Source organism: Cyprinus carpio, chromosome B8 (assembly GCF_018340385.1).
Source record: "Cyprinus carpio isolate SPL01 chromosome B8, ASM1834038v1, whole genome shotgun sequence".
Taxonomy (NCBI): Eukaryota; Metazoa; Chordata; class Actinopteri; order Cypriniformes; family Cyprinidae; genus Cyprinus; species Cyprinus carpio.
In genome coordinates this window covers 10,992,214-11,018,840 of record NC_056604.1, presented here as the reverse complement: position 1 = coordinate 11,018,840, position 26,627 = coordinate 10,992,214, and the positions used below count along the sequence as shown (strand labels likewise).

Here is a 26,627-nt window from a genome sequence, read left to right as displayed (position 1 = left end):
ACAGATTGGCCTCAATCACAGTAACCAAGGTTTTTGCCAAGGAGTGAAAATAAATTTTGGTGGCATGTTTTATGCCCTGTTGTACTGAACATGTACCATTAAAGCGGGTCATGTTGTAATTCAAGCACTCATTAGGTTTGTGTTGACTGACCTGGTATTTTAGCAGAGCCACATTGTAATAGGAGGCCTGCGGGTTGAGCTCTGCCTCTCTCTGCAGGTGAAGTGTCAAGGCCGGCATGTTGAACCAGAAATCCTTGGTGTCTGGGTCACTCTGTGACGGGTCGCTGCAGGTACAAAGACCAAAGATGCTGTCCATAGAGCTTGTATTGACCCCAGTCCAGGTCAGTTTTAGTGTTCAAGAGCATCATACCTGTAGAGTAACTTCTGGTTGGGTAAGAAGTGGTCCACTCGAGAGATGTTCACCAATCTGAAGCTTAATACTGGTGCGTTGGGGTTGGCTGTGAAAATGCGAATGATGCCAGCAGGAAAGGACATAGTGAGGTCGCCGGTGATCTTAACCAGACAGCTGAAACACAGACACACAGCGAATCTCTTTAAGTTGGAGCTACAGTGTGATAAAAGGCTCTGTCCTCCAGATGGGGTGAAAGAAGCTCAGACGGACCGGTTGTGTTCTCCTCCTTTGAAGTAGGCGTTGATGTACTCTGTGATGGCTGCGGCTACAGGCCAGGACTCCTGAGTGCTCAGAGAAATGGGACTGGGCCCTCGAGACAAACCTGCAGGATCACAATTCAACATTATGATTAGAAATGTCCAAAAACTGCTAATTAAGACAAAAACTTGTCACATATTTAACTTCAAACTTCATTTGCCGCTGTCAGTTCTGGGATTTTGTGGAACGTGGATAAATAAATGAATACCACATAGGGCTTGGGAGATGCTTCCTCTTTATTAGATACATGCCTGTGGGCTATTGGACAAAATCAGTCACGACAAAATAGTGATGAGGACATTTCCTGACTGTCCCCTCCGTAAATGTGCTTATGTCTACATTGGATTAGCATAATACAATTACAGCAAAGCTCCTCGGGCTGTATCTCAGTGTAATTTATGATTAAGTTCTGTGATAATGTGGGTGATTAGGGAAACAGGAGTGTTTCGGGTCACCTCGGGCTGGGCTGGGGCCACGGTTCTGCACCCCCCATTCGCTGGGACTGGAGGAAGATGAGGAGGTGAGGGGGGGACTGGGTTCGGGCAGAGGAGACGAGCACAGGGACCTAGACTGAGACACGACACAAAAAAAGGCCAAAATCAAAATTATGAACGGAAGATTTATGGTACTTCCCTTACTTTCTCCAAAACTAATACAACATTGATGCTGGAAGTAAAGAGAAAAGTTCACGTCCATGATATCTGTCTACTCTCTATTTTTAATTGATTTTCTCCTTCCTACTGTGTGTGGATGGAAAACTAGTATTTTGGTGCTGATCAAATTGCCAGAGGCCTGTTTCTATGCAATTTAATATTATTTGTTACCTTACAGTATAAAGCAGTTAAAAGCTTGATGTGGAATCTCAATAGTGGTGTTAATTTAGAGCTGAAGTCAAGGGAGCAATCTGAAGGACCACATGAGAGAAACCACATCTCGTAAAACAAGAGATGAATGAAGGAGGCTGCAGCAGAGCCCGATTAAGGGATTTGTTTATAAGCTTTTAAAGAAGCTTAAGTGTGCTGGTTGGATAGTTGGTGTAATAAAGTCTGTGGAGCATTTACCCGCTCACAGCCACTGAGTCTGCCTGAGGAGCGCTTGGACCGAACCGAGCGAGGGGGAGCCAATGCCAGACGCTCAGTGCTGTCCTGCCTGGAACCATGCTGGGAGACTGAGAGAAAGAGAAAGGCAAGAGCGAAGATAAAGAATCCAAATATGACAATTCTGTCATCATTTCTTCACTCTCATGTCATTCCAAACACAACTGACTTTTTTTTCCATGGAACAAAACAATCTGAAAAATATTTTGGCCACTTTTTTCAATATTATAAATATATGCTATTTTTAAGTCTTCAGAAAATTCACTGAAAATCTTGACATTTGCCTATTCATGTGAAAGGTAGAAATGTCTGATTCATAAAAACTGAGTTGGAAATAAATCATTAAATTGCTCTGAATAATTCATTCATGCATCAAATGGATCTTGCTAATGGACACACATTTTTTAAGTAAGGGGTAATTGTGTCTACATGTTTTGATGCCATTGTATACTGGCATTATATTGTCCACTAAAGTCATTAAAACACCATATTAGTCAAACACTAGTCTATAATACCTGGTTGTGTGTTAATATCCAGGAAGTTCTGGTCCTTGTCTGTAGAGAAGCAGAGGTCCTCCTGTGGCCCAGAATGCCGTGTTAGTGGCGGCCCGTTTCTACGAGGCTCATCATTAAAAGATCTCTGTTTTCTGATGGACTCCTGTGTGACAGTGTTATTTGTAGTGCCCTCACTGAAAGGGTTATGTACTGAGTTCCAGTGCACCAGCTCTTTCTTCGGCTGAGAATTGGGGGCGGGGTTAGGACTGGGCACCGGCCTATTACTACTGGCTCTGCCTTGTGCACCTGCCTGCGCCGCCAGCGACGATTGGTGCGTTGGACTACCGATCATAGTAATAGCGAATGGATCATCTGGGGACTCTGGAGGTGGGACGCTACGTTCTCTCTTTCGCTCTCGGTCTTTGCGAGAGGAGGATGGGGGAGGGAGGGTTTTAGTGTCATTCAGAGAGATGGAAAAGGGATCGGTGCAGCCTTCCATGCCCCTGCCATCCCTGGTGGGCCGAGGGGGAGGCGGGGCCCAGGCATCAGGTGGAGGCAGGTTGTCTTTGGGGGCGGAGCGTTGGACAGCATCCAGGAAGGGGTCTTCTGGAGGAATGTGTTTACAGCTCCACACAGAGGGCTCAAGTTCTGAAGACGTCAGGCTGTGGGAGAAGGCCGGGAAGCTGAAGGTGGTAGGCTCGACATCGGTCGGGGCACGTGGAGAACGTAGATTGGAAGTCCAGGCTTTTGTGGCGTCGTCCTGTGGAAGAGGAGATCGACCAGGGGAGGGGTCACGGAACGCAGCGAAGAAGGGGTCAGACGATCGGCTCAAGTTTACAGAGTCTTTAGATTGAGTGGATGGCCAGGCTGCCCAACCGGTGGGCTCTGGGGAAGCCCCAAGGGGCTGATGGGAAGGGGAATCCAGTCCAGAATCCTCCACATTCTCAGGAGAGGATGAATCAGAAGAGAATGCTGCATCTGTCAAACAAAAAGAAAAGTCTATTACTGATCAGAATAGAAACCTCTTGAAAAAGCAACAGATTTGATGAGGAAAAGGCTGACTGTAGAAACATAATTCACATTCCACTTTGCATGCTTTAATGCCTACACAAGCAGTTCTGACAAAGCGAGTCAATTAATTCTTAAAATATGGTAATGCACACTTTTAAAGCTTTTAATTCTCCGTTTTCTAAAATGCTCTAAGAGGATAGCTCGTCCAGTCGATTCTCATCTCTCAAGGTAATGTGCTCGGGGGTGGTGTGCTGCTGGAGATTTACATTCAGATGCAGCAAAGGCGTTCTGGAGCTGCTGTCTGCCAGCAAAGCTGTGGGACTTAAAGGCCGACTCCAGAGGAGGTCCAAACAGAGCGTCCGAACCGGATGCTGTGGAACTCAGCCTGCAGAGATGAGAGGGGGGAAACTGAATGGGTAAAGAAGTGAACCTAGGAGAAACTGAGGCCATTAAAATGCAGAATTAATAACTGAAATAAAAGAAACAATATTTATATTACTTATATTCAATCTAGTGTTCAAAAGTTTGTGGTCTGTAAGATTTTCTTCTTTACAGAAAATGAATAATTTTATTGAGAAAGGAAGCACTGGATCACAGTTTCCACAAATGCATTAATCAGCAAATGTTTTCAACACCGTTGCTAATAACAAAAAATGTTTCTTAAGCACTAAACACTAAATCAGCATATTTGAAAGGTTCATGTGACACTGAAGACTGGAATAATAGCTGCTGAAATTTCAGCTTTGCTATTATGTGAATATTTTAAAATATACTGAAATATAAAATAGTTAAATTGCAGTGGTATTTCACATTATTACTTATTTAATAAAAAATAAAACAAACAAATGCAACCATAATAATCATAATAAAAAAACATTAAAAACATTAAAAACATTACAGACAGCAAACTTTTAAACGGTAGTGTTTATAATCTAAATAACCTAATAAAGACGACTGTATATCTTAATAACATAAATAACCTTCAAAATATTATAATCTGTATAATTTAAATAATCGAATAAAACATTGTTTAATTTAAATAATTTGTGAAAGTATTGAAATAATAACTGATTAAATTTAGAATTTGTATTTATTTATTAAACTGTATTTTTGTTCAGTTTGTCTTAATAACATGTTTACTTCTGGCTCAACCAATGGTGTGGGTTTGGGGTGAGACCAACATTCAGCATTTAGCATTTATGCATTTAGTGCCACCAAGATCACACTCTCAGCAGACCACCAACCCCTCAAACTCACCTCCACAGACGTCTACATTGCTTTGAGCTGGATCAATGCACGCAAGGCTGCTGACCCCGATGGCATTCCTGGATGTGTGCTTAGGGCATGTGCAGAGCAGCTTGCAGGGGTCTTCACTGACATTTTCACCCAAGCAACTGTGCCAGCATGCTTTAAGTCCACATCCATTGTGCCAGTGCCAAAACACTCCTCCCAGACGTTCCTGAATGACTACCGCCCCGTCGCACTCACACCTATCATTATGAAGAGCTTTGAGCGACTGGTCCTAGCACACCTCAAGGACTGCCTCCCACCCACATTGGACCCACACCAATTTGCCTACCGTAGCAATAGGAGCACAGAGAATGCAGTATGCACAGTGCTGCACTCGGTACTCACACACTTGGACAATAACAACACATATGCACGGATGTTGTTTGTTGACTTCAGCTCAGCATTTAACACTGTCATTCCCTCCAAGATGACCACAAAACTTGGAGACCTGGACATTAACACCTCCCTCTGCAACTGGATTATGGACATTCTGACCAACAGACCTCAGCATGTTAGGTCAGGCCACCCCTGCTCCACCACCATCACACTAAACACCGGTGTACCACAGGGCTGTGTGCTGAGCCCATTCCTCTACTCCCTATACACCCACGACTGCAAGCCTGTGCATGGATCCAACTCCATCAAGTTTGCAGATGACACCATGGTGATTGGCCTCATCAGAGACAATGATGAGACTGCCTACAGGGAGGAGGTTCAGCACCTGGCCGCATGGTGCGCTGACAACAACCGGCTCCTTAACACCAGTAAGACAAAGGAGCTCATTGTGGACTTCAGGAAGAAGAAAGGAAGCACGCATGACCCCATCCACATTAACCGGATGGTTGTTGAACATGTCTCCAGCTTCAAGTTCCTGGGAACCACCATCTCAGAGGACCTGTCCTGGACCACAAACACCTCCAGCCTGGTCAAGAAGGCCCACCAGCTCCTCTTCTTCCTCAGGACACTGAAGAAGAACCAGCTCTCTTCAGTCATCCTGGTGAACTTTTACCAATGTGCGATCGAGAATATCCTGACCAGTTCTATCACAGTCTGGTATGGGAACTGCTCAGCTGCTGACCGCAAGGCACTGCAGAATGTGGTGAAAACCGCCCAACGCATCACTTCCTGCTATTTAGGACATCCACAGAAAATGCTGTCTACGTCGAGCTCGCAGCATTCTTAAGGACTCCTCTCACCCTGACTATAGACTGCTTAACCTCCTGCCCCCCAGGAGGCACTTCAGGAGCCTCCGGACAAGGACCAGCAGACTCAGGAACAGCTTTTTCCCTACAGCTGTCTCCTTACTGAATTCTGCCCACTGAAAATTATGTCCATAGTTCTGCCTTATCTGTATATTATTGTACATTTGTAACATATTGTAGACACTGTTTATCCTGTACTTACTGCTTATTGCACTTCTGGTTAGATGCTAACTGCATTTCGTTGCCTCTAATCTAACCTAATCTAAATCTGCATTTTTGGAAGTTAAAGCGTTCAGTGACTATACTGTATGAAAAATCTCTCTGTACCTGCTGTGATTTGGGCTGGACGTGGATCTGCGCAGACCCTCCTGTTCTCCATCTGTAGAACAACAAATTAAGCAATTAAGCAATTTGAGTAATAGTGAGCCTGGGAGGAAGGCAGCCTAAAACCATTTTCTTCAAACCACTTTCACACACCAAATGGTTTCCACTTTTGCTATTATTGTCAAAACCCATGATGCAAAAATAGAGCTCAATCTGAGACTCTAATTACAGCAATTCAGCTGACCTGAGATCAGGTGCAGTTATGACACTGATCCCAGGTCAGCTGGATGGCAGATTGCTGTGATTAAGGTGTCAGATGCAGCTTGTGGGATAATGGCATCTATTAATGTGGACAGAGGAGGAGGTGGGACATTGTGTGTGTGACTGTGGCCATTTGAGATGGCTTGTCGAAATTGGTCGCAGGAACAATGCATAAGAACTGAAAAATGAATGATCTATGATGTAACTCTAGCTGAATGAGTACAGAAGTGGACATCTGCAGAATGTGACCGACCTCTCTGGGGAACACTTTCCCCTTCCCCTTCAGATCGACCTGCTGAACTGGAGTTTCCTGTAATGGAGAAATGGGACATATGAAAAATATTCACACGTAACATATAACATGTAACCTAATATATAAGTAATAACGTAATAACATAATATGCATAATACAATATAGTCTCAGATAAAGAGGGAAATACAAGTTAACTTACGCGAGAGCTGCTTCTTTACTGACACCTACAGAATGGGATGAATGAAAGAAAGAGACATAAAAAATACAATTTAATCAATGTTTTGCACCATATTTTTATCGACATCTTTAAAATGAGAGAGTATATTGTAAAACTGCACAATTTTAACTGTGCTTTATTTTTCAAACCAACAAATATGACAGAAGTCATGGACTTTATTCTCTTGCCATTGAATAATCACTTTGTTTTAATATACTGTTTATGTGTGCATTTTAAATATAGATCAACTAGACAAAAAACAGTTTTTCAAAGATTTGATTACACTAAAAACCGAAGCCTTTGGCAAATACAGTCATTTGTTTTTGCTCAAGATTGCATTTTAGCAGTCTGGTACCTTGCAAACATGACTTTGTTTACAGACAAACTAGTAAAATCCTGGCTCACGGAAGTTGCAACTAATCAGATTAGAGCTGTTTAGTTAGTCTGTTTATTCGTTTAGTACATCTGTTTATTCATTTATTCTGAAACTAAAATGTCAAATAATGGGAGAATAGCAAGACAATGTGAGTATTATTTGACTAGTCTTGTGATCTCAGATTTATATATAGCTGAAAAAAAAATCTCTTAAAACCACCTGCATCAGTCTCACTTTAGCTATTAAAGATTAAATACCCCCCACATCTTACCGCTCTGTTAGGGGGCAGGGTCACAGGGTCAACGCCCCCACCGTGGCCTTCAGCTCCAGTTCATTGGCTGCTGAGTTGCTACGGTTACCGCTGGCAACCGGGCGGATCTTGATGTGAAACTTCTTGGGCTCATCATCATCGAAATCCGAGTCGCTGGAATAAAAATTTCCCTCCTTCTCCTCAGCAGCACAACGTAGAGAGCAATGCAGTTAAGGAGCAAATCCAGAAACGATGCAGGATACGTATGTATTTGCACACAGGTACAAAGAATACAGACTGCAAACACTCACACAAACACAGCTGTTCTGAACACTCTACAAACTGTGATGAGATGCCAAAAATAACCATCCTATTTAGGAAGGCTACTGAGTTTCATTTCCTTAAACACCCTTCATGATGAACTTAAAATTCTCAGGAACCCAAGAATGAATGACAGCAGATCTTCATCACAGGGTATTTGAGGAGAAATTGTTATTGGAAAGTAGATGGCATATCCATCACTGTCCATTACCAAACAACAGAAGTGTCTCTATGACATCCTGCCTCCTCAAACCACACTTCCTGACAATAACTTCCTAGTATGTGAAACTTTTGATGGTGTAAAGACAGTATTTCAGAAAATAATAATAAAAAGCAAACAAAGGTGGCAAATAAATCTCTCTCCTCTCCCTCTGTTTTAGACCATGTGGATGAGCTATGAGACTAAAAATAGGTTTTGGCAAAATTGTTTGTTGTAGTGCTGAGGATATACTTCTCAATCCTCAAATATCTACAGTAGGGTTCAAAGGCCTGAGGCCAAGTTGAAAATCAACTTGAAAATCAACTTTAGGATTTCACAAAGCTTCATAATTTTGAATCTTAAATGAAAAATCTTCAAAATTCTATTTCTAGGTCATTCTTCAAATAAGCAGACTAGTGACTTTTGTACAGATGTTTTTGCTTCTACTGCAGTTCAAGATGCTCTTTTGATGATTGTCAAATCATGCTGGATCAAATGATTATCAGGTTTTACACAAACTTGTGGAGGTAATGAAGCTTGAGTCCAGCTGTCATCACAGCAAAAGAGAGAGACCAAACTGAATACCAAGAAATTATGAAATTCATATCAATTTCATGTTAAACTGTTATGCTGATAATTTAACTATATTAAAATGAATTGAAGCTAGCAGTCTCAGACTGGACGTACATACACAGTTCTGCACACACACACACACACACACACACACACTGAATGCACTCCTGATGGCTTATTCTTAAGGATATCATTCTGGTTGAAATCTGCACGTATCACAAAGCCCTCATCATCCACTTCGAGCGGCGAGTTCTACACAAACAGACAGCACAAGCTCACAATAAGGAACAACATTTAAAGGCACAGGACATCAGCTGACAGAGTTGTCTGTAACGTGGATGTGGTCTGTCTTTCACTCATGAAGACTCTAATGCTGTTGCCATGGCTCATATGAAAAGAGCCCCGATGTTTTAAAAGAGTTAGTAGTGGCATGATGTCTTACACAAGAGCCAGTAACTCGTGTATGTTTATGAAGGATTTTGGCAGTCAGTGGGCTATCAGACATTCATTAAACACCCCAATATTGCCAAGGTTAAATATAGCTTAACGAGGTAACCAGACCTTGCCAAACACGTCACTCTCTCTTGCATAGCGTATTCACACAGAAGCCTGTGTAGAAAGAGTCTGCATTCTGTGTACAGTATGTTTCTGTTTACTTCTGGAGGAGGGTTTACTTAGCTATTTTTAAGGACAAATTTGCCCTCAGAAGTTCACAAAAACCTCTCCAAAACAAGTATTTAGAATGATGTTCTGGAACTGGTTCTTTTGAGTGAATCAAATAAATTCAGCATAATCAGTGCAGTTCGATTCAACAAACAAATATAAGCCAGTTCAGTTGATGAACCATTCCAAAGACTCACATGTTTAGGAGTTACAGGTTTGAATCAGTCTAATGAATGAATCACTGAAACGCAAATTATCATGACTTTTAGTGATGTCCATATTAAAATGAAATGAAATTATTCAAATGAAAAATGCAATTAACATTTTTGGAGTAAATTATATTCCAATAAATAAAATATAAGTACATCTCTGGCTTTGAGATGTTCTCACTAGTATAGGGTCTATGGTGTACATACATATGTGTTAGTAAACTAACAACTGGTTTGAGATAAGATGGTCTAAAAAGAAGTTTAATCAAGTGCAGCTGATGATACAAGACCAGTAACTGCACACACACATGATTACCTGTTCTCAGTGTAAAATCAATTCAGCAAAGAGAGAGTGTGTTTGCGTGTTATGGGAACTCACAAGTGCATCTGCCACAGCTGAATCCCTAGAGGACAAAAACAGAAGAGGTATGAAAATCCATACAGTATATAAGAAGAATTGTTCACTGAAAAACTCATTTTGATTACTTTCCTGAACTAGAACATTAAAGGGATAGTTCACCCAAAAATGAAAATTCTGTCATTAATTACTCAACCTCATGTCATTCCAAACCTTGTGTTGCTGTCTATGCTCTCCAGTTTCATCAAAAATATCTTAATTTGTGTTCCGAAGATGAACCAAACTCTTACCGGTTTGGAACATCATGAGGGTGAGTAAATAATGACAGAATTCTCATTTTTGGGTGAACTATCCCTTTAAATGTGTTGTGTTTCATATGATTGCACGACTCACGTTGAATCTGGTTCCTTGTCTTTCCTTCCCAGTCCAGGAATCCTGAAGGCTTTAGCACGACTCTTTTTACTGTTCTCAGATACTAGTGGGGACAGATATTCCTCAAACCCTACTGGACCTTACCCACACAAACACACACAGAAAAACAGAAGTTTAAGGAAAGTTTGGAGATGTGCGATACATTTGAAAGCACAATATGAAAAATCATAAAACCTTGTATTTTGCAGAAGAATGATTTTCAATGCATTGCTATCCAATAAAACAGAAATGCAATATCTGGGGAAATCAGAAAGTGTTTTATCTTTCTGTGACTCACCGGGTCTCTCCTTCCCTGTTCCCTTCTGCTCTGTAAACTTCTGAATGAGGTTCTCAATGCCAATGTTCTCCACGTTCTGCTGAATTCCTCATGGACCTGAAGGAGACAGAACAAAGATTTTTTTATCAACCACAGCTAATTGAGACCACATTTACCAGAACACCTCTGAGCCACAGGGGTAATTCATCTTAATAGTTTTCAACACAATTACAGGATGCTAAAAAGAATATAGGAGTAGGTAAAATCCCCAGAGTGAGCCGTACCTGCCCAACCTGTACGTGTGTGTCTTCAATGGAGTGTGAATATGCTTTGATCAGTAGTTTCATCTGACGTAAATGAGCCTCCTCAATGTCCTGAAATTTCTGCAGATGTAGAAGGACAAATGTAAAGAGAAGCTACTGACCTATACTGACCGATAGTACTGTTTAAAAGTTTGGTGTCGGTAAGACTTTTTAAAAATGTTTTTCTCTTATGCTCACCAAGGCTGCATTTATTCACCAGACATTTTAGTAACAAATTATTGCTTAATAAAAGTATCATCTTCTCAAACTTCTGAAGAGTAGTGTACATTGTGAATATTTACAATATGGTATGGTCTCAACCTTCTTATTGCTTTAAAATGGTTAACAAAAATATAATAGAAATAAAAGAAAAACAGATTTGATATATCTTTTAAAGACAGTTAAGTTGTAAAACATACCATTATGCTATAAAATTATTATAATACTTCATTGCCTACTTTTAGTTCTTATCACCATATATTAATGAAAGCATTTTTAAGCAAAACTAAGCCAAAAATATTCTGAAGGTTGTTTCGATATTTGACCTTTTATGAGCTAAAGTTTTTTACATTTTGTAATTTTTAGGATTGTTTAGACAACCCTATTATGAATTATTAACAACAGAAATTAGGGCTACTCCACTGAATCCATGTGGGAAAAATACATGTGCAAAATATGGACAATTCAAGAGATGGCGCTGAAAAGCATTTTATTAGACTGCACCAGCATATTTGCAACTTTTATTTGGGATCTTAGTAAATCAAGACCTTATATTTGAACTTTTACAGAACTGGCCCTAGCACTTAATAGTGGTCAGCCTCTATAATTGAAAGATTATTGTTGATGCCCTAATTGAGGGATATCACGACTCAGTTGGTCTCAGAGTGATGTCAGGACTCTTACATTTTACTGATTCATCCTTTCTTTGCTCTCAAATTATTCATACTTGCAGGTCGACACCAGGCAGAAATAGACTGTAGGCATGTAATCATTCTGTCAAACAGACTGCTTTAATGGCCCTTGTAGCCATGGTAACTTTACATTGCTTTATTGAGCTCATTGTAATACTGTAAAATTTGCTCTGAAGGTCTAGATTATGAGAACAAGTGAGCTTTAAAAATGTTTCACATATGTGACTGTGGTCTGTGCTTATGTCCTTAGCAGGGCTGGAAAAAAACCTGAAAATCACCAACCTGTGCGGATTCGCCCATTTTCTGTTCAAAGTCTCTTCCAGCACGGTTAAACTTCTCAATAGACCCTGCAAAAGACTCAGCTGCCTTCTTAGATTTCAGCTCAGCCTGAGAAAAGAGAAAGAGACAGATGTATATATGAATATATGAAGTTAGAAATTCACGTCTTTATTTTTTAAGATCATAAAAAGAGGATGAAGGCTACCAGCTTAAAAGATTAGTTCAAACAAAAATGAAAGAAAAAAAATGTTGCCCTCATGTCATTCTAATCTAGTATGACTTTCTTCTTTCTTTATTTCTGAAAAAACATTGGCCTGTGTCTATAGGGGCTTTCGCACCGAGTAGTTCTAGGAACTAGCTAGAATGGTGGTTCACGTAAGTCAGACCATATTTTGAAGTAGGAGCTAAATTAGTTCCCCCAAACCTTCCTAGTTCCTTTAGTTCCTAGAACTAAATACATTACTAGTTCCTGTGGTGCAAACACACCAAAAAGTGGGTACTTCCAACAATAGTTCTAGGAACTATGAAAAGGTTCCTCTGGTGCGTTCAAAACAAAAGTATTCATGGCTGCTTCGTTAACAAATTGTTCTTTTGAATCGGTTTTAATGAATCAGTTGACATGGTTCACAACTCTGGTTCCCAAGTCCAACCGGTCATTTCATCTGTGAATAACCTGAATTTTGTCTCTTTGTCATGCAAAATTATCATGATTCGAAATGTAGCCACAAACTGCATAGACTACTTTCATGTTACTTCTATTGTTCTTTGGTGTCCTTTTTGAGGTTAACAATGACATGAGGGTGTGCAAATGATGAAAGAATTGAAATTTTTGGACTTTAATGTCTTCTCTCTCAAACACACAAACACCTTTTCCAGCTCTTTCTGAGGCACTCCTTCTTTGCGCAGTCTCTCCAACTCTGTACACTTGCTGTGATAGCCTTCTCTGGCCTTCTGCAGGTGGCCGTTCTGCACCTGAAGAGACTGCACTGACTCCAGAGTCCCGATCACTTCCTCTTTTGTCTACATAAGACACAACAGATTTAAATACACAACAGATATTAAGCACAAATTTAGAACCCAAATTTAGAACCCAATCCAGAACGAAACAGCAAGGCACAATTATGGGTACAAAAGCCAGTTATCAGAGACATAGGCAGAAATTCTATCAGGCTAAAAGCCCTTTATTTACCTTGCGGTGAATTTTGACCTGCTCCTCACTGTACTTGTTGATGTCACGGATGAGGTCGTTCATCTTCCTCATGAGCTCCAGGTGGCAGAGGGCCAGTTTGTCCGAGGACACGCGAAACACGTCCCACATGGGGGCGAACGTGCTGGGGGGGCAAAGCAGGTGGTTAGATGCTGATGTATGGAAGTGAGTAGGCCGCTCTGATTTCTTACAGCACAGCAGTATTAGAAAAACAACAGGCTTCCTCACCTTTGTAGTTTGTAGAAAAAAAATAAAGTTATGTTTCTGTTAGCTTTATGTTTGTGCTTTTAATTCTTTATTAAATTTGTCTCTATGCCCACTTTGCATCACAGTAAAATCTGTTTTTTACAGTGTTAAAGCACTGTGTGATTGTTTTGTGACAACTAGCACATGCTTTTGCAGACAGGAAGTGAGGTGAAGAGAGCAGAGGAAAGAGCTAACCATAGCAACAACTTTTCGACCAATTCCACACCAACCGCACGTCCTCGCACACACAAAAATACACACATACAATCCTCTTGAATATCCCTGCTGATAAGTATCTATAAGTAAGCAGCAGGCCAAACTTTGCAAGAGAAAAACCTTTTTTAGTTTTGTTTTCTTCTCCAGATGACAAAATCAGATGCCAGTAGTGGTTTCAACACATAATAACTTTGAGTCCAATATTTTTATCTACTCTGGTCAACCAAACCTGTAAAATGTCAATATCCTAATCTCATAATAACAGGAATAAAGTTACTCACCCGAGAGGGCTTCCATTGCTAGCCATCTTAGCGAGCTTGCTCATGGATTTTGAGTAAGTCTCCTCAATAGCTGCCTCAATGCAAAGACAAACACACACACACACACACACACACACACAGATTGTCAGTAGGTATTGGATTCGCATATAAACACAAAAGCAAAGATACTTTCAAACAAAATCAATTTAGAACCAACATCAATGCCTCAAAAGGTCACAAAAGTTCTTCAATGCAAGTTGCAAAGCGTTTATATTCATAATGGTGCACACACTACATATGAGAAGAAAAGAAAGTATTTTAGTCAATTATTAGTTTTAAATTTCACAAATAACAGTTTTTCTTTTTTTCAAAGAGTGTGGTAACTTAATATTAGTCATGAGTAAATAATAATAAAAAATGATCTTAGATTGTTTGAAACTATTGAATGGTTTTGAACATGGTACGTATTTGTAAGTGAACTACAAAAAAAGCAAACATCAGCCATCAGGACAAAAACTCCTCAAAAAGAGTGAGAAAAGAGTGTAGTTTCATAGGGTCATGGCCAAAGCTGAAAACACCAAATATTTCTTATCAACCACTACATGATCTGCTTCTCTGATAAGCCAAGTTTTTTTGTACTGACTTTAGAACATGAGTCTGCTCATGGGAAAAAGGATGTTGTCATTATCATCCCAGTGCGCCTAGCTATATTGTTGGCCTTATCTCTTAGAAAACATCTTACGTGATTCTTATAAGTGAAATTTAGCTTTCTGTTGGGACATCACAATGGAAAGTCAAGTGAGATTCTTCAAGGAACACAGCTACTTTAAGGCACAATGTCCTGAGTGGATGCAAAATGTCCTCTGAAAATTGATTTATGTAATTTATTGCACAAGCTATGCTTTTATCAGTGACATATTTGTCTCTCTCAATTACTCAGCACTCTCCTCCAGGGCTTTCCTGGACGGATTTCTAACATAAAAAAAAAATACAATTTAATCCTCCAGTCCATGACAGAGGGTGCCTGCATCCAGCTCCATTATAACAAATAGAAGAGACTATCAAAGTTGGCAGGAGGCTTGGCGGAGCTGTAAGTAGTCTCTGTTCTCTCTGCTGAATGAGAGAATCCTTTTGGAGTTTTCATTTTAATTACTGCAATTAGCTCCAACTCAAATGTCTACTACAGATCAAAAGGAATGCTCACACATCCAACATATGCTGTCAGTGGAACGAAATGAAGATCAAGCTTTCTTCATCTGTTTTATACAATGCATGTACGACATTTACTGACTGCTGAGCTGCCTTGCATTTGTAGACATTTGGATGAGTGGACTGCTCTCAGATTTGTGTGTTTTGACACTTCAGTGCTGTGTGCTGAAAGACAGAACTGTGGTGTGAAGAAATGAACCAAAGAGCAAAAAAATACAAAAAATCTGTGCAAAAACTATATGCCATACGACAAGAATCAATGGACACGCTTTATTTTAAGGTTAAATTCTAATTATTAACAAATCATTAACTATGACTTTTGCCTCAATAAACTACTTATTTAATGCTTATTAATAGTAAGGAAGTTTAGTTATTGGGTAGGATCATGTCATGCAGAATATGTGCTTTAGAAGTACTAATAAACAGCTAATATGTTATTAATAGCCATTGTAATAAGCAACTAGTTAATAGTTAGAATTGGTCCTTATACTAAAGTGTTACCAAATCAATGATATCAGATAAGATATAACATTACATTATACTATGTTATGTTACATTTGTACTGTAATGTAATATATGATAGAATGTAATAAGATCAAATAAGACAAAACATTGCAATAATGTGGCATTGCAACAACGTAACGTAACATAACATAATGTAACAATAAATAATATGATAACATGTAACGTAACATTTTACGATAAAATATAAGACAAAACATTACACTAACAACGTAACATACTGTAGGAACATAAATTTACAGTAACATCATATAGTAAGACAAATAAGACAAACCGCAACACATAATGTAACATACCTTAATATAATATTTTCTGTTAAGACATAACATTATAATAATGACAAAGTATAGTATGTCATGTAACATTAAACAATAAGCTGGAATAAGACAATAATTAATGTAACAGTGTTATATAACATTATAGGATAACAAGGAACTTAACATTACAGTAAAAAGGAACAGTATAATGCAGCATGTTTTTGAAACATTATCAAAACACAAACATTCCATCTTTAATTTCACTTTAAAACACAACTGCTGCTGGTGAGTAAGAAACACAAGGAATAGAAAACAAATTTCACACTGTCACATTCCTGACAGTACCAGTTACACCGTCTCATCCCTCCTCCTCATCCCCATGACGACTCCCAAAACAACGCCTCACCTCTCGCGCACGAACTCGGCCAACTCTTTGGCGGCGATCTGTCCATGCTTCATGTTGTGGTAGAGAACGTCAAAACCTGCATTCTTCTCTCCCTGTGAACCAACAAACACACCACCATAAGGTACATTTCTGCAGTGTGTGTAAAAATGAATCATCGTCAGAAACAAATAAGTGTTAAAATAAAAATAGCAAGAGGAACTTGGAAGATTGGACTGTCGACTGTGGGCCGTTGACTACAGCAGGCACAAAACACAGTAAGTGCCTGTACAGAATGTCAGCATTTGTAAACAAACATCATCTTCGAAACATAAGAGATTTTAAAGTCAGAGGAAACCACAAAAAAATAAAAAGTAAATAAGTCTAATTTCTCAAGTTATGCTGTGAGTCCATGAAGCTGAATGAGGTCCAAAACTGGTTCAAACATACAAACTTACTCTAACATCACTGCCTTCCCTTCTCCTTAAAAATGTCTCAAAAACCACAGTGCAGTGTGGTATAGTGAAAATACAACAGTAAAAGAATCGCACAGCAGTGTGTGCAAGACATGCCACGTGAGCAAGGAGCACAACACACAGATTTCCCTCAAAGGCCAAGGCCCAGTGGGGAGATCCTCAGATGATAACCTTTGGAACAAAGTAACGGCACATCCTGCGGTCAAAGTTAGCAAGTATAAAAATAGCCCCCTTTCTTTGAGCAAACAGAAAAATGTCAACAAATGAGAGACAGAGAGAGATGACAGAACCAGGGCAGTCACTGGCCATAAATACCTCCACACCATAGAAAGAACTTCCCAGGTAAAAGAAAAATAGACAAAGGATAGAAATGGGAAGAGCCAAAACATACTACAAAACAAATGCTGTTTTACTGAAAATGTCACAAATATTGATGACAAGTACAGTATATAACTGATGAAGATGTTCATTTGTGTCAAGTGATGTTCATTTGTGCAGTTTAGCACTCTCCTAAATACTTTTCCAATCAAATCTTTTTAGATGCATGTCATTGAGAAAGTGAAAACTTGAGCTACAGGTCAACAGCTAGTTATTTATGAAAGCAGATTAATAATTAAAAATTTGTACATTTGAATTTCAGATGTGACATTTAACAGTGGTGACATATTTTATACATTTGTGTTTTTAAACAGCAGATTTTATGATGTTCTGAGGTGAAACTAGCTGTAAATATTCAAATTACAAAAAACTGCAGCTCTAAAAAAATGTTTGTAAATTCTAAAATACAAAATTCAGATCATACAAAAAACTGCAGCATCAAGTTTTTATATGAAGAAATTCCAAACTCCATACTGAAGATTCTAAAATACAAAATTCAGGTCATACATAAAAGTAGGTCAAAGGGCAAGCTTCAGTGTTGCACAGGGGAAAGTAGTTATCAGAATAGATTTTGGCCAGTGACAGAGCTGCTACAATGGAGTGGTGACTGGTGAAGTACCAAAAAACAACTGAACCAAATCAAGAAATCAAATAGTTTGAGAATTTTAATCAAATGTCACAATGTCGTGAATGGTTTGGTTAAAAAAATCCCTATGAAGAAAATAAATGTGAAAATCAATCAACTGAAAAGTTGGTTCACTCCTGCACTTTATGAAGTTCCTGTGGCATTATAGTCAGATTCAGACAAGGGTTTCAGTTACCCATGGACCCTTCTGGTGTTCAGTTTCAGTCTTTTATTTGTACATGAACACAGATATGTGCTGTTTAAAGAACTGAGGTTCCAAAATAACAAAACCAGTTGCAACCAACATGTAATTTTAATCTTAAACCAAAATTAAAACAACAGCTGATGTTTGTTGTGTGGCCAGTATACTTGCTGAAACCTGACCCCTTTGGAAAGCTGATCTCCCATGATTCTCTCTGCTCTGCCCACACAGCACAGGTAGAACAGCACCCCTTTTAAAGTGCTCTCTCTCCTCCCTGCCCCGTTCTCTCACTTCCCTCTCTTTTTTATATGCATGTGATGGTAAACAAGTATCTGGCAAGTAAACTGACAGTCTTTTCCCCTGACACTTCGGTCAGAATTCCGTGCTGAAAGCAAATGGAATGATAGGCCATCTGCTGACACCCAGAGTATTTCTGTTCTTTTATAGCTTCATTCCCTGAAGTTCATTTGCAAAGTATACAGCCGTATCTGCCATACACCTTATCTAATGCGATGCGGACACAGAGGATGCTTTGTGTTTGAAGAGAGCATGATAGACAGGGAGTGAGAAACAGAACAGCTGCAGTGACATTAAACAGGGCTGCAGGTGTTGAAAGAGAAACTCCAATCCTCTCCGTATTAACGTGTCTCCCAAGATAGCAGTTGCTAAAGCGACAGGGTTCCCCTGGTAACTGTGAGAGAGTGAGAGACACATGACGGCTCATTCCAAAAGGTGACAGGCATATGTGTGTGTCGGGGCTGGAGAGGGGCTGAAGTACTCCTTTTGTTAAAACCAAGACCCAATGCTGTTAAAAAATTTAGTTTGATCTATCCTCTCAGGAAGTGGCACTTGTGAAGGGTGAAAAGCCAATACTAGCCTAAATTAAAAAAATAAAAACCTCACTGAAGATAAGTAAATGGTCAGCAATTAAATAAGAATAAGAAACTAATTACAATACAACATACATTGTATAAAGAATTCAAATGTATAAAAATGCTGCATATTCTTCACTGTGTAAATAAAATATATATTTCTTCTTATTAAAGTTAAAAAAGTGATTTAGTCAAGAGCAGTGAAAGATTTGCTCTCTTTTGATGTTTCTTTAACATGAATGATAGACAGCAGAAATATTAGACTGCTGTCACTTTAAGAGCTGACCAGATCCAATATACTGTTAAACGTGTTTTTCTTCCTCAGCTGTTTGTTTTCACTTAATACCTAAATTATTATATTTACCGGGATTCTTGCAAAGACGGAAATTTTGACATACAGTGTGTGTAGTTATCTGTTCAAGGCCTATTTAATGCACATTTAATGTAAACATACAATTTCTACTAAAATACTATTTCAGTCATTCTACTTAAAGTCAATTTTAAACTTACCATTTTTCTTCAAACTTAATAGCAATTTCTGATTTAAAAAAATGTTACAACATAAAATGTCACCAAACGACGAGAGCGAACATGAAAAGAATTCATAAAATCTAACTTTTCCAAATAATTAAAACATTGTTCTTGTTCTTTATATCAATTATCAAAAAATATATATATATTTAAAATGTTTTACTTTACATGTAATGAATGCATGAAATTTCACTTTTTGAAATAAGTTACAAACAAAAATACTTTCACGATATTCAAATTTTTTGATATGCACCTGTACATAAACTCAAATAGGAAATAAAAAAGTTATCAAATGAGCATATTTTGTCCTATTCTGTGTCCTAAACTCCTGAAACATTGGTGACTAGGGCTGCGCGATTTGGGGAAAATATCTAATTGCGATTTTTTTGACAGATATTGCGATAGCGATTTGATTTGCGATTTTAATTTTGCAAAGTCAAGCTTTAGCTTAACATTGTCAGTAGTGTGCTGCACAGTATGTGTATCGTTACACTGCTGAAAAAAAAAACAATAAAACCATCACAGAACTTCTTATGGTTTCCATTAAAACAATTACAAAATTATTTTTTGTAGTATGTTTTGGACAGTATTCCAATAATAATTACCATTTTTCTATTGTTTCCCATCTGCCAAATTACATCCCACCAATAGAATCCATCAAATACCAGTACACACCATTATAGTTTACATTAAAGCCAATATAATTCCCATTATAACCTTTAAATCCATTAAATTTTCTATTGTGTTTTGGGAGGGGTTCTATTGTTTTTTTTTTCAGCAGGGAATATTATAATGGTATTACTACTTTTACAGAATTTATTTATTTACTGAATTTCACAAAAAAGAAACTATAATACTTAAACTATAAATTAATATATTTCTTAAGTCAATTATTAAAGTATTGCATAGGTTACATAGGCTGATTTATTCATTTTTAAGTATTTGGGATTTTAAGAACAAATGGAAAATATGCTGAATGTTTCATTACATCCAAGTGAAATTAGCAAAGCAGTTATACTAAATTTACACTTGTATCCAAACGCGGAGCCAGGCGCAAGTTGACACAGGTTGCACGCGTGCATCAAACCTCGTCCATGTTGCCAGATGCGCTCGTGGAGATGTGCGGTGCAGAGCCGCGGAGTATAACCGAACATTACGAGATAGGCTGCGCATGTGAGGTGAGTTTACACGGCTCCTCCTCCTCCGTGAGACACAGCAGAGAGGAGCGAGAATGAGAAGCATTCTGAGACATAGGCTGTTTGTGCGGTCTTCTGAATTGGCAATAGTTAACATGCATTATAAACTACTTTCTAATTAGAATCTGTTGGGGTGATCAAATGTGCAAGATAATGTTCATGTACTAATAAAAATATTTTATGAATTTATGAATTTATCTTTTATTCTCCAGTTATGAAAGAAGAACTGATAAGGGAGCTCTTGATATGTGTTGTGACATACTGTAGCTCTTGCAAATTAACGTTACATTTTTTGTTTGGTGTGTGTCATTTCGAAGCCGAAGTAATCTCATATTACATAACTTTTTCTTTGTGCATTCTCTCTCTCTCTCTCTCTCTTTTTTTTTTTTAATGGTAGGCGTTTACGAAGTTGGCTAGAGCAGTGCTGATTGGGGAGAAAGGAGGTGCGCTCACTCTTTTGGTTAGTAAGCCTGCCACTCAAGACTGGCAGTCAAGCATATGCTCTGGAACTCAAGAAATTTAATATCGCGTCCCCATTGCAGGCTTTGCGATTAGCAAAATCGCAACGTCTCAAATCGCGATTGTGATTTGATTTAAATTAATCACACAGCCCTATTGGTGTCTCATATTTTAGAGCAGTCACTGCAATTTTGAAAAGAAATCAATCAAATCTTTATGTTTGTGGAAAATATTCAGATGTAACCCCCTTTGTAATTTTAACATTTTCATAAGTAGCTGTAATTTAATTTTAACGTATTTTTCTTCGTAACTGTAACAGATTACAGTTACATTTATTTAATAATTAAATTACGTAATTCCGTTACATGTACAGTAACGAGTTACTCCCCAACACTGCTGAATCAAATCAAAACCAATTCAAACTTTTTAGAACCGAATCAAAATAATTCTCAGGGAAATCCTTTTCCTTTTTGTCATCATCATTTGCATCATGATGAGCATTTTAGTATGTTATTTGATTATATTTGTTACTTAGATATTTAATTATTTGCTCATTTCCCAGAACTCCCTGCAGAGGTGCTGTAGTGTTAAAGGCATACTGCTGACTGTGCATTAAAACACACACACACACACACACACACACACACACACACACACACACACACACACACACACACACACACACACACACACACACACACACACACGGCCCAGTCCTGTCACCTCTGATAAATAACTGCATTAGCTCTTTGGTAAGAAAGGGGGAAATCACTGACTGACCTAAAATACATCCTTCTCCTCTCTTTTACCTTTATCTAGACAGGTCAGATTAAACCAAACGAGTGGGACAATAAGACAGATACAGTGGTTAAATAAGTATTGAACACATCGCCATTTTTCTCAGTAAATATATTACCAAATGTCCTTAATAAACCAATAAATACACACAAAAACACACAAATAACCCAAGTAATCCATACATATAAAGAAAACAAAACAAACATCTTCAGAAATTAAGTTCTGTGTAATAAAATGGAATGACCCAGGGACAAAGTATTGAACACACTTACTGAAATGTATTTAATACTTCGTACAAAAGCCTTTGTTGTTAATGACAGCTTTAACATGCCTCCTGCATGAAGAAACTAGTGGCACGCATTGCTCAGGTGTGATTTTGGCTCATTCTTCCACACAAACAGTCTTCAAATCTTGAAGGTTCTGTGGGCCTCTTCTTTGATCTCTGATCTGTAGTTCTTTCCATAGATTTTCTATTTGATTCAAGTCAGGTGATTGGCTAGGCCATTCTAGCAGCTTTACTTTCTTTCTCTGAAACCAAATGAGAGTTTCCTTGGCTGTATTTGGGATCACTGTCTTGCTGGAATGTCCACCCTCGTTTTATCTTCATCATCCTGGTAGATGGCAGCAGATATTAATCCTGAATGTCTCTGTACATTTTTCCATTCATCCTTCCTTCAATTCTATGAATTTTGCCAGTTCCACACCATGATGTTTTTGGGGTGATGTGCAGGGCCATTTGACCTCCAAACATAGTGTGAAATATGGCATCCAAAGAGTTTAATTTTGGTCTCATCTGACCAGACTATATTCTCCCAGTATTTCACAGGCTTGTCTAATTGTCGTGCAGCAAATTTTAACCAAGCTTCAACATGCTTTTTCTTCAGCAATGGAGTCTTGCATGGTGAGTGTGTATACAGGACACGGCGGTTGAGTGCATTACTTATTATTTTCTTTGAAACAGTTGTACATGCTAATTCCAGGTCTTTCTGAAGATCTCTACAAATTCTTTTCACTCCTCTGTCAGAAATTTTGCGAGGAGCACCTGGTCGTTTCCACTTCATTAAAAATATATGTATTATGGCCCCTACAGTGCTTACCCCAAAAATCACTCACCTCAAAACAAAGTAATATATAAATCTGCCTGTAATCAATGCCATGAGTTGAGAGAGCTCTTTGCTTTTACTCATCATGAAATGTTTCTTGTGTGACACATGAGAAAAATGGTGACGTGTTCAATACTTATTTTACCCACTGTATATTGTAACAGTGACGTTTCTCTTGAATTGGAGATGGAGACAGGACTATAAATTGACTTGATGAATTCTCTCTCTAGATTGGTTGAAATAAAATGAGTAGTGCTTGCCACATGTTGTATGGCTGCTTTCAAGCACAAGCAAATCCCACCCGCAGTCACTACATGACAATGGAAACTGATGGAGCACAATGATAGAGGACGGATTATGATTCGCTTAGTAGCCATAATATATAAGCTGAAAGAAAGACATTGTTAAGTGTGTGCTAATCAGGTAACAGATTAACAAATTCTACTTTTAGAATACAATTATAAAAGAATGGATCATGAATATTTATTATGAATAATTCTGAATAATACATATTGCTGAACCTTAATATTTTTAAATACTTAATTATATTAAGTTACTTGACTGAACACTCCTGGAAGGTTACTATGCAACATGATTACCAACTTAGTGAGCCAACTAATATTCACACACTATACATAAATCCACTTCAAACCTTAATTATGAAAATGCAATTGACAAAACGTCAATGAATAAACAAATATTAAAAAAATATACCCAATAATACACACAATCAAAATACCAAAGAAAAAACAATCAATAAAACACACAGCTAAGGTAAACCCTAAAGTAACTAAGAAAATACACGCTCAGTAGAGGCCAGAGCTAAGGTCAAGCCTTAAGCAATTTTCTAGACTATACTCTCATCTTCCGTAGCTCCAAAGCCATGAACACTTTAATGTGACATTGAGAAAATCTGCATCCAACCTCACAAAACCGAAACAGTACAGTAAGTGAAACGAAATGAACTGATTAGGCTGTTAAATGAGCTTTCTGTTGTGCGACAAACATCTGACGGCCTGCTGAACGCCCTGTTTTACATCTGAGGAGGAAACAGATCGAAGACAGTCGTAAGGATGAAGACGCACAAGCTAAATAAGGAATGTGCTTAATCACTGCGATTGTGAATTCCCTCTCTGAGACTTAATTAATCATGCATTTTCAGTAATTAACCAAATGTGTCGTCTTAGTCATTTCACACAGGTGTTTTCATTCAGTGCTGCAAAAACAGTCAGAGAAGGACGAACGTGCACATAATGTCAACATGAATCAGTGTTTCAAATCATTTTACTTCAGTAATTTTATGATCACACTAATAACAATCCAGATCACCAGAATAACAACCTAGAAACATCATAGCAAAAAAAAATAAAAAATTATACATTTACATAACAGTTATTATAAATATTACAAAAATATTATATTAAAATAATGCATCAACTAGCTGGGGAACTTATATTAAAAAAACTTGTTTTTATAGTTAATTAATTTATTACTAGCCAAAAAAAAAAGACACAAGCACAAAAAGACCAAAATGTGTATTAAAGTAAACTGGGTCACTTTGATTTCATGTTGATTTTAAAAACTGCTTTTCAGAGTAACAGAAAAGAGTGAAGGCCAGAGCGTCTGCATACATCTGCATGAGTGATGAGGGGGTCCAGAGTGAATAATAGTTCTGCATGGATGCTTGGGAGTTTGGGGTGTGTGGGGGGGGGGGTGGTTTTAAACCAGCTTTGTGTAAGAACACAATAGTGGAGGTCCCTGCATCTACCACAGTCCTGTGACACAAAGCCAGACAACTAAATGACCTTGCTGAAACCGCTCAGCAGACCAAAGGCTGCAACCACACAAAAGAGGAATATAAAAAAAAAAAAAAAACCTCAGTCGACACTACAAATGAAAGAAAGGCTGTTCAGACTAAACAGGAGGGAAACCATCACTTTATGCTGTTTACTTTCAAGTGATGTTTAGAGGCAGGCAAAAATGCCACTTTACAACAAAACTAATCTGATGGCACAGATGTTGTAAATTGCTTTAACATATGGAGGTCTTTATCTTGCAGTAAGGCTTCTGTACTGTTATAATGTGGCCTGTATTCAGAAGCAGTGGTTCCTTAATATTCTGCCTTGATTTCTCTCTCTTCTCCCTCGTTCTTTGAGAGGGGCAGGCTGGGTATTAAAGTAGGACGCACCTGAAATAGCCCTGCCAGGTGTGCTGTAAGAGCAGAGCATGGCTGTTCTCATGGGAAAGCTGACAAAGCCCTGGCCCTCTGCTTTTGTTCTCTCACTTTTTTCTCTCTTTGTTCTTTCCTCTCTCTATCCCTCCTTCATATTTTCAATGACGCGACTGAAACAGTCAGCATATGAATCCCAAACTGCTTACAAGGCAACTGTACTAAACATACGCTGAGTAAACATTTGCTCTTACTATGCTACAAAGCTGAAACATTAAAAACCACATTGCATAAGAAATGTGACAGACTTACCCAAAAATTGTTCTTGAAATACGCCATCTCCATTTAGAGGGTTCCTAGAGAGTTCTGAAATAGAGAAGAAGAGGGTTATGGCCCAGATATAATATTTAGAGTTGTTTTACCAAACTTATTTTAGGAAAATGTCAGCAAAATTGTGAATTCAATTCATTTAAACAAAAAATAAAAAAGTAAAATGTTTTTCTCCTCTCAGTTTCATATTCATAGACTATAACTAATCTTTATTTTATTTACCAATAGCTGATAAATTCTATTTGGTTTTGTCCAATTGAAAACTAAAAACTAACTTATAAAAACTACAATTATTTTAAATCAATATTATAATGTACAGTATGAAAATACATATATTTTAAATAGACAGACATAAAGTCAATTAAAAGATTTCATTCCAATAAATGAAAAGAAAAAAAAAACTCTAATATAAGCTTATGTAGCATATAGTAAGTATACAAATACATAACTATTCAACTAATCATATTCTGTGGAAATGTGCAGGCACAGGGTGTCATGAGGTGTCACAATAACTAATTGAGTATCTTTAAAACAAGAGGGGCTGTCTTTCTCTGTGCATAATCTACTGATATTAGAGGTACCTTTGTGAACGTGTTACATGGATGTATTTCAGAGAACCGTACAGGGAAGAAACCAGGTACACAATCAAAACAAGGTTAACCAGGAAAGCAGACTGACATCTAATGCTGATGTAAGCAGGCTCCTGCAGAGGCTAGTGGCAAGAACTCAAAGACAATTTTAATAAGACCAAACCCACGCTGAGGTGCACACACAAACATACTTTCTCTGTTTCAATGCTCTGCAGAGCAGACGACACTGTGAAAGTGTCTCTTTGTGAATGTAAATGTCAGCCAACTCAGAAATATAAAACCATCACCTCAGCTAATAGCCTGAGCAGCCCACTGATTTTCTTTTTTTCGGTCAAGTCTAGTCTGTAAAACCAAATGTAACATTTGTCCTTAAGGTCTGGGGCTAAATGAAACACGAAAACGCTTTTGATAGTTCAGATGTCAGATCAGTTGAACTGAATGTTTCATAATGCGTCTATACTGCAGTTGTGTATATGGCGGCTGAACATCTCTCTGAGGTAAGACAACAGGTGCAGGAAGCTGAGTCACTACAGAACACTCTTCTGTAATACAGCCTCTCTCACTGCGCGCACACACACACACACACACACACACACACACACACACACTTTCATCCTCTTTCCTACCCTCTCCTCATCTTTCCTCATTCT

General features: G+C 38.3%; 1 protein-coding gene across 1 annotated transcript in view; it reads right to left on the bottom strand.

Moving 5' to 3' along the window:
• The window catches only part of LOC122138235 (F-BAR domain only protein 1-like), a 35,720-nt gene that overhangs the window by 4,058 nt on the left and 5,035 nt on the right, over positions 1 to 26,627 (bottom strand). Inside the window, 24 exon segments of the mRNA XM_042729620.1 lie at positions 152 to 284; positions 371 to 526; positions 623 to 734; positions 1,126 to 1,240; positions 1,732 to 1,838; positions 2,283 to 3,239; positions 3,539 to 3,657; positions 6,092 to 6,143; positions 6,603 to 6,659; positions 6,802 to 6,826; positions 7,467 to 7,493; positions 7,496 to 7,659; positions 8,730 to 8,790; positions 9,790 to 9,814; positions 10,162 to 10,279; positions 10,478 to 10,558; positions 10,561 to 10,573; positions 10,741 to 10,839; positions 11,952 to 12,056; positions 12,816 to 12,968; positions 13,138 to 13,279; positions 13,899 to 13,973; positions 16,272 to 16,363; positions 25,370 to 25,423. Coding sequence (XP_042585554.1) covers positions 152 to 284; positions 371 to 526; positions 623 to 734; positions 1,126 to 1,240; positions 1,732 to 1,838; positions 2,283 to 3,239; positions 3,539 to 3,657; positions 6,092 to 6,143; positions 6,603 to 6,659; positions 6,802 to 6,826; positions 7,467 to 7,493; positions 7,496 to 7,659; positions 8,730 to 8,790; positions 9,790 to 9,814; positions 10,162 to 10,279; positions 10,478 to 10,558; positions 10,561 to 10,573; positions 10,741 to 10,839; positions 11,952 to 12,056; positions 12,816 to 12,968; positions 13,138 to 13,279; positions 13,899 to 13,973; positions 16,272 to 16,363; positions 25,370 to 25,402 — 3,021 coding nt within the window. The 5' untranslated portion in view covers positions 25,403 to 25,423.